Genomic DNA, 9,124 nt, shown 5'->3' with positions numbered 1-9,124 from the left:
AAGAGAGAACTGATAACAGCGGCAACAAGCGCTCGCCATGATTTAAAAAACAACACATTCCAGTGATAGATCTCCTGTTATTTGACACACACCAATGAATTTCTTATTGAATGGAGATGTTTCTTTCTTTAGGTAGGCTACATCCATGCATCACCGCAATATGTTGCAAAAAGTGATTGGGTCATGGGGACACGTCCCACCTGCAAATTACGCCTATTTAATAGGCTAGTACTTGGAGGAAACTATTTAAAATATTCCACAGAATGAACAGTCTTGTTTTATTTGTTATATGTCATTTCCATATACATATGATAAATTGATAATTATTCGTTGAGTTTCAGTTCATCTTTGAGACGTGTTTCAGAAAGAGTCTCAGAGACGGCTGAAAGCGCACCCTGTTTATAAATTCATTTTATTTTTACTTTACAAAAGCACAAGGTTTTGTTTTTATTGTGAGTGTACACAAATAAAAGTAGACAATTTAGTTTATAATGATGTCTTGCACTAATCTGTATGGCCAAAAATGACGGAGTAGGCTATTTTAAGTTGTTTCCTATTTAGTTTCATAGGCCTATTTATGTTTAAATATTAGGCTATATATATATATATATATATATATATATATATATTTATTTTTTCATATATGTTGATTGTGATAAGTGAACAGCATGACCAAGATAGGCTCATAAGATGCACAATATGTCGGGAGACATGGAGTGGGTCAGACATGATTTTGACCACTTCATTGAGTTTTGCCAGGGTTTCAGTCTCTGATTGATTGCTTCAGTCTGTTGTGCTGCTGAGAGGTTTGTGATTGTAGCTCCATGTACCTTCGCTTTTCGTTGAATCTCTACCTTACTTTCACTCCCTTTTGTCTAAAGTGATAATATTTTTCACGAGCTCATCAAACAACAGTGGTAAGTTAAGTTGGTATCATTCATCAATCACGGTGAGTAATGGCTTCTTCTCCTGCTATTGTTGTTTGCACTGTTTGCCACATGTATAGTTTATCTGTCTCTGTCAGCAGCGAGGATTCACATGTGATAAATGCAGGGAAATAGTTAGGCTGACAGAGAAGGTTTTAGAACTAGAGACACGCATCCAAACTTTAGTTGAGGATAGTAAGAATGTGAGGGCTGTAGATACTGCTTTGGATGCGACTAGCTCAGGAGTCCTGTACATTGTTCGGTTTCGGTTGAGCCCGTGCAGCAGGGCAGCTGGGTGACTGTGAGGCGGCCTGGTCGCGGGTCAAAACACCACTCTTCCGTTCGATCAAAACATCAAACAGGTTCTCCCACTCAGTGAAGCACCCACTGAGAAACCTGATGAAAGTGCTCTAGTTATTGGCGATTCTATTATGCGGAACGTGAAAATAGAGACACCAGCCACCATAGTCCATTGTTTACCAGGAGCCAGAGCGCCTGACATCTTGGCAAATTTAAAAGTGCTGACTAATGCTAAACGTAAATTCAGTAAGATTGTTATCCACGTCGGCACTAATGATGTTCAACTTCGCCAGTCAGAGATCACTAAAAATAATGTTAAAGAGGTGTGTGAACTTGCAAGTACGATGTCAGACACTGTAATATGCTCTGGTCCGCTCCCTGCTTACCGTGGTGATGAGATTCATTGCAGACTGTCGTCACTCAATGGCTGGATGTCTAAGTGGTGCCCGCAAAATAACATAGGCTTTATAGACAATTGGAAGAATTTTTGGGGCAGACCTGACCTGTTGAAAATAGATGGTGTTCATCCCTCCTGGGGTGGTGCCGCTCTTCTCTCTAGAAATATGGCACATAGTCTTAGAGTTCGTACTTGACTAACTGGAGCCCAGGTCAGGAAGCAGACAGACTGGCTAAACCGACCGTCTGCTAGCCGCCTCGCGTCACAGAAGTCAGTTAACTCTCAGCACATAGAAACTTTTTCACCTAGATATCACGCTATAGAGACTGTGTCTGTTCTCCAAACTAGAAAATACAGAAAACATCCAAACCAAAGTAATAGTAACAATTTAATTGATGTTCAACAAATAAAAAAACGATATAATACAGATAAACACATGATAAAGCTTGGCTTATTGAATATTAGATCCCTTTCTTCAAAAGCACTTTTTGTAAATGATATGTTCACTGACCATAAACTAGATGTGCTTTGTCTGACAGAAACCTGGCTAAAACCAGATGATTACATTACTTTAAACGAGTCTACACCCCAAGATTACGGTTACAAACATGATCCGCATCCAAAAGGTAAAGGGGGAGGTGGTGCTACAGTTTATAGCAATATTTTCAGTATCTCTCAGAGGTCGGGTTTCAAGTATAATTCGTTTGAAGTAATGGTGCTTCATATAACGTTATCCAAAGAAACAAGTGTTAATGATAAATCCCCTGTGATGTTTGTACTGGCTACTGTATACAGGCCACCATGGCATCATACATTATTAAAGAATTTTCTGCGCAGTGAAAGCACCCTTATAGGAGAAGGGACAGAGCGGTGTGGAATAAAGGTAAATTATGTGAAAAATAATGCGTTTATTTAAAAACAAAGCATTAACACATGTTAGACTGCACCCCATAAACACAATCAAGCCTAGAAAAAAAAACGGTAAACCACCCCTTTAATTTGTGTTCCGAAGATGAACGAAGGTCTCATGGGTTTGGAACAGCATGAGGGTGAGTAATTAATGATAGAATTTTCTTTTTTGGGTGAACTATCCATTTAAATAGTAAAAATCAAGTTCAATAATTAAAATGTCATGTAAATGCAGAAAATATTTAAACAGGAAACAACTATTCAATCCATTAAAAAAAAAAATCATGTTACAGACAGCATTAAAAAGGTCAGTCTTGTTAAATGTATAATAAAAACTGGATGACTGCAACTGAAAACCCATGAAGACTGAATTATTAAAAAATAACTAATTCATTTTTTATTTTTAATATTATTATTTATTTAAATTTTTTATTTTGGAGGGTAACATTTAAAAATGTGATTCTAAATAACAGTTGTAAAAAGATAAATAAATATAAACATTTATAACACAAAAGTGTTGTAACAGTGGTGGCTGCCCTAGTCTCTTTTAAAGAAAATGTTCGGGCACCAGCCAAGATGAATCCTGACAAAATTTAAATTAACCCAAGATAGCCAAAAAAAAAAAAAAAAAATAGAAACTGTTATAATATTAAGCACAAAAACAGTCCAAGGAAATCTCTGTTCAAAAGGGATGATTTATTGAATAATGTTCATGAAAAAAAAAAACTTGTTTGAAAATAGGGAACAAGCAATAACAATCAAAATAAAACAGTTCAGCACTTTGGACTTTGGTTCAATTCATATTTGAAATCTGTTTAGTAATTGCGTCACGCTAATTCAAGTTTCAAAAACAGGCAGATTCACAATCGTTCATAAATTGTACATTGAAAAAAAAAGGATAAAAAAGAAACATTGAATAAACATTTTGTTCATTTCGTAATTAAGAAACAACATTTAAACAACAATCTTAGAAAGCAAAAATAACCATTAAACAATCATGAAAATACAATAAGCACACGGAATGTGTGGATGTGAATGTTATGCTTGTGTGCATAGTAGTGAGTGAATGAGTTTGTGTAATGACGGTGTAGAGGTACTTACCAAGTTTAAAGGCACATTACTGATTTCTGTTTACTGTTTTTAACCAACAGAGGTCTCCATTGCCCCAGTTTATTATTAGGTTTCCTTTTTACCAGTGTATCTGTTTAAAATAATGCATTTTAGTTAATTTTATTCTTCAACCAGGCTAAATCTGATATTGTGTAACAAAATTATGTAACTAATAATTCTCTTTTAAGTTGTTAAATAGCACAAACACATTTATCAGCTTTACACTAGTTGAATTGCTCTTACCAGCAAAAATCCACAAACCAGAAACTTTTATTGATAAAGATAAATCAGTATGAAATATCACAATTAAATAAATTGAGAAAAGAACATTTCAAAAATATGGATGAAAAAATATCAATATGCATCAGTGTTATAGCAGATTTGCAGCTTCAGTCATGTGATCACATGTAAAAGGAGGTATTCACTGAGAAAGAAAGAGAAAGAGAGAGCACTGAAAATTAGCGGAGAGATTCTAGAGCTGACTATACAACAATACAAGGCTTTGTGTAGAAATGGCAACTATTACAGGTCAGTTCAATTTAATCAAGATATCAGCAAATAACAAAACACTATCATAACAGCTAAATGGAAAGATACTGTTATTTTTTCACATATTTTTTTCAGTTCTTGGGTGATATAAGAAAGATTTAGATGATTTAAACCTACTTAAATACACAAATAAAATGTCTAGATTTGTGCTTTTAATAAGTGACCTTGGACCACAAAAGTCGCTGGGGTATATTTGTAGCAATAGCCAAAAATACATTGTATGAGTCAAAATTATCCATTTTTATTTTATGCCAACAATCATTAGGATATTAAGTAAAGATCTTGTTCCATGAAGATATTTTGTAAATTTATTACTGTAAATATATAAAAACTTAATTTTTGATTAGTAATATGCATTGCTAAGAACTTAATTTGGACAACTTTAAAGGCTTTTTTCTCAATATTTAGATTTTTTTGCACCCTCAGATTCCAGATTTTCAAATAGTTGTATCTCGGCCAAATATTGTCCTATCATAACAAACCATACATCAATGGAAAGCTTATTTATTCAGCTTCCATGTGCTGTATAAATCTCAATTTCGATAAATTGACACTTAATACTGGTTTTGTGGTTCAGGGTCACATATATGTAACAGTGTAGGAAGCAGAAAGAAATTTATTGAAGTATTATGTAACATTAAGCAATATATTGAATCAAAATCATAAGAATTTTACTGTCACAAATATGGTTGGTTGGTTGGTTGTTTTGTTTGTTTCTTCAAAGTCCCACTTATAGAAATTTGTGAGTGGGTATTGAATCCTATCATTTGTTACCTGGAACATTTTACCTGTTACCTGACCCAGTACATACTCAGTAATTTATATTTGTAAATACAACCAGTTGAATTAATATTATTAAAATTTAAAACATGGCACCTGCTACGACATAAGTGTTGCACTTAAGACAATTGTAGATACATTGATTTTAAACTATTCTAAAATGTACATTTATATGGATATTTCAATCAAAGCACAACTGTGCAGTTGCAGACTGCATACTAAAATATATGATTTAATAAAACAAGTCTCTATCTTAACTTCAGGAAATCTAAGGATTGTGCTTTTGGGTAAAACTGGATCAGGAAAGAGTGCAACAGGAAACACCATCCTGGGCAAAAAATTTTTTTTGGAGGACTTCAGTCCAGAATCAGTTACTCAAGAATGTGAGATTAAAACCATAAGAAGAGTTTCAAGGACCGTCGCCATAATTGACACTCCAGGACTGTTTGACACATGGATGGGTGAGAAGAAGGATATGGAATCTGACATGATGAAAGAAGAAAAACTGAAAGCTGAAATAGAGAAGTGTCTGGAGATGTCTGCTCCTGGTCCTCACGTGTTCCTGCTGGTCATCAGACTGGATCAGAGGTACACCGATGAAGAGAAGAACGCAGTAAAATGGGTTCAGAAGAACTTTGGAGAAGAAGCCTCACATTACGTATTCGCTCTCTTCACTCATGCTGATTATCTGAAGAATAAAACACTGAAGGATCATATAGAAGAGAATGAAGATCTGCGACAGTTTATTATCAGCTGTGCTGGCAAATATCATTCATTAGAAAATGACAACAGAGCAAATCAGTCTCAGGTCACAGAACTACTGGAAAAGATAGATAAAATGGTGGAGAGGAATGCAGGAAAGTACTACACTCGTTCAGTGTATACACATGTCCAGAGAAAATTAACCTATGAAAAATTAACCAATGGTTTATGCAGTTACATTGGAATATTAGCATTAATGGTAGCACTAGCAGCTCTATTACTAGCAGCTATGATCAAAATGGTTTAAAAAAGAGGTTGAAAATTATTAGAAGCCTGTCACTTTTATTCAAATATGTACTTGTTTTTACCGATGTGTCAATTTGACAAATATTGAGCTTGCCATATACAATCAGGAGTGTTTCAAAAGAAAATGTCTTTTAATAGCATTGTTTGTTCACCCCATCCTCACTGAAGGCATTTATCTACGTTAAAAAAAAAAACTATCTTTGCTTTATAACAATTCTTCTGTAAAATGTTAAAACATTTATTTACAATAGAAATAATGAAACAAAAGTAATTAATTTGTGTTAATTTCACAATAACATGCAAAATGTAAACAGTTCTTATAATGCACAAATAACTTGTTTATAAAGTCTAAACAAATGAACATTTTAAAAAAGATCTTGAACGTGTTGCTTCCGGTGAGAAGACGTACAAGAAGTTGAGCTTGTGAGGTGCAAACAAAAGCATTCACTGCACTGATTATATATTGTTTTTACAAAGCAACACTGATATATTAACTTTTTTTTGTGTGTGTATTTAAATTAAAATGATGTTCTGATCTATTATTATATTATCCTTTCTGTAGATATATTATTTAAGGTTTAAAGCGATTTAAGCATTAAATTTCATGTATATTGATAGTGACAGCTGGTGGCCAAGGTTGGTACCGCATGCTAATGTTAGCTAGCTCTCATTTTTTTTCACGTGTAAAAAGGAGGAAAAGTAAAAGTTTTAAAGACAAATCAAAGTTTTTCAAGAGAGAGAGAGAGAGAAAAGTTATTCGGACTAGCGCTCAGGAAGGATCTTTTTTCTCTCCACGTTGAATTTGTATTTTATTTTTTTCCCACATTACAGTACAGGTTTTCTGTACAATTCTGTTAAGCTTATGAATGCAATGGCCAATCAGAGGCATTCAGATTAGTCATTCTAAAACGCTGAAGTTTTGCTCAGTGTGTTCTTGCTGACTGAATTCTGTACTTTCACAAATTCTCTGTTTATTTGCTGTTTTAATGGAAATAAAATATAATAATGAAATAATTAGTAACTTACAATGTTTTTTATTAAATTGTGATCATTTAAATACAATAGATTATACTAACATTACATGCCTGTAGACCTAGGGTGTTTTGGGTAGTTAGAACAACCCACTCCCCACTGCCAAAGTGGTTATTTTGTAATAAACAAGTGCTCTTTCTTGCAGTTGGGCTACCAAAATGTATAAGTGCCCTTAAAAAGTCTTAAATTTAGTTGCATCAAATTTGAAGCCACGAAAAATATTTAAATAAAAGTATTAATTATAATTTCAAGAGGTCTTACATTTGGAGATGGAAAAACGCATTATGGAATTATGAAAAAGATGGAAAATCGCATTATGGATTAATGTGACGATTAAGGCTGATTTAATTGAATAAATAAGAGCGCTGCATGTTTCAAAGTCAAAATGCCGTGTGGGTGTTTTTATATGAATGTACTTTGAAGGGAAGTGTCTTCAGAAAAATTTAGATGGCATTTTCATTTAATCTTTCCTATAATAACTGAGGTAGCACTTTATTTTACAGTATGTGTACTTCCCTGGTACATACATGGTAAATATCTTGTACCTACAGACAAATGAGTGGTAACACAAGGTACTTACCTGAAGTCTATGTACATGGTAACAAATAAGAAACACGGCTGTACTTATCAGTCGTACATGCATGGTAATTAGTTTGTACATGGTAACTAATTAGATAATTTACTGTACTTAGTAATGTATATGGTAAATATGTAGTACTTAAGGACAAGTGGGTACAAACAGGCACGTCCTTACAGTATCTGTATATGATAACTAATAATACACATTATTGTACATACTAATGATATGCACATGTAAATGTGTAGCACCTGCGGAAAAATGTGGGGTTACACTTTATTTCGATAATCCACTTTAGACATTCTACTAACTATAAGTAACTTTTTAACTACATGTCAACTAATTCTCATTAATTTGCAACTACATGTCTACTAACTCTCAGTAGGGTAGGTTTAGGGTTAGTAGAATAAGTTGAAATATACTTGCAAAGTTTCTAATAGTCAGTATGTACAGGTGCATCTCAATAAATTAGAATGTCGTGAAAAAGTTCATTTTTTCTTGTAAGTTATTTCAAAAAGTGAAACTTTCATATATTTTAGATTCATTGCATGTAAAGTAAAACATTTAAAAAGTTTTTTTTTTTTTAATTTTGATGATTAGAGCTTACAGCTCATGAAAGTATTAGAAATACTTTCAAAATATTAGAATATTTACATTTGAGTTTCAATAAATGACCATCCCTACAGTATAAATTCCGGGTATCTCTTGTTCTTTGAAACCACAATAATGGAGAAGACTGCTGACTTGGCAATGATCCAGAAGACGAACATTGACGCCCTCCACAAAGAGGGTAAGTCACAGAGGTCATTACTGAAAGGTGTGGCTGCTTACAGAGTGCTGTATCAAAGCATATTAAATGCAAAGTTGACTGGAAGGAATAATTTGGGTAGGAAAAGGTGCACATGCAACAGGGATGACTGCAAGCTTGAGAATACAGTCAATTATTCAGTCTTATTTAAACCTCAGTTAAAAAATACTCCTATGACTTGTTTTGTGGTCCATAGTCACATTTATAAAGTAACAAAAGTAAAGATATGTAAACCATATGTAGTCATGGATTTGAAATGGTGAAAGAAATTTGGTTTCACTTTATTTTGATGGTCCCTTTAACACATTCTATTGACTATTAGTAATGTTGCACCTACATTTCTACTAACTCTCATTAGATTGTTAGTAGTGTATTAGTTGACTGGTAGGGTTAGGGTTAGATTAAGTTGACACGTTCTTGCAAAGTTACTTATAGTCAGTAGAATATCTGTTGGGAGACCAACACAATAAAGAGTTAGTAGATATGAAGCAGACAGTCTACTAATACTCTTATGAGAGTTTGTTGACATGTAGTTGCAACATTACTTAGTGTCAACAGAATGTTCAAAAGGGACCATCAAAATAAAGTGTTACCAGAAATTCACTTGATTGACAAATGATCAGAAGGTTTATTACTATAGTATATTCTCAATATACTCCAATGCACCTGTACCAAGTTTTTTTCCATTAATGATTCTTTAATGTCCCGTACAGACGACAACGTTGCAC

General features: G+C 33.6%; 1 protein-coding gene across 1 annotated transcript; it reads left to right on the top strand.

The window, feature by feature from the left end:
* Window positions 1-1,421: 1,421 nt before the first annotated feature.
* LOC131537231 (GTPase IMAP family member 9-like) lies at window positions 1,422-7,018 on the top strand. Its single transcript, XM_058770544.1, has 2 exons — window positions 1,422-4,170; window positions 5,235-7,018. The coding sequence occupies exons 1-2, from the start codon at window positions 4,155-4,157 to the stop codon at window positions 5,978-5,980; spliced, it is 762 nt and encodes a 253-aa protein (XP_058626527.1). The 5' UTR covers window positions 1,422-4,154; the 3' UTR covers window positions 5,981-7,018.
* The last annotated feature ends 2,106 nt before the right edge of the window (window positions 7,019-9,124 follow it).

This window comes from Onychostoma macrolepis, chromosome 03 (genome assembly GCF_012432095.1).
Source record: "Onychostoma macrolepis isolate SWU-2019 chromosome 03, ASM1243209v1, whole genome shotgun sequence".
NCBI lineage: Eukaryota > Metazoa > Chordata > Actinopteri > Cypriniformes > Cyprinidae > Onychostoma > Onychostoma macrolepis.
The sequence above is the reverse complement of the archived record's forward strand: the minus strand, read 5'-3'. Positions and strand labels throughout refer to the sequence as shown.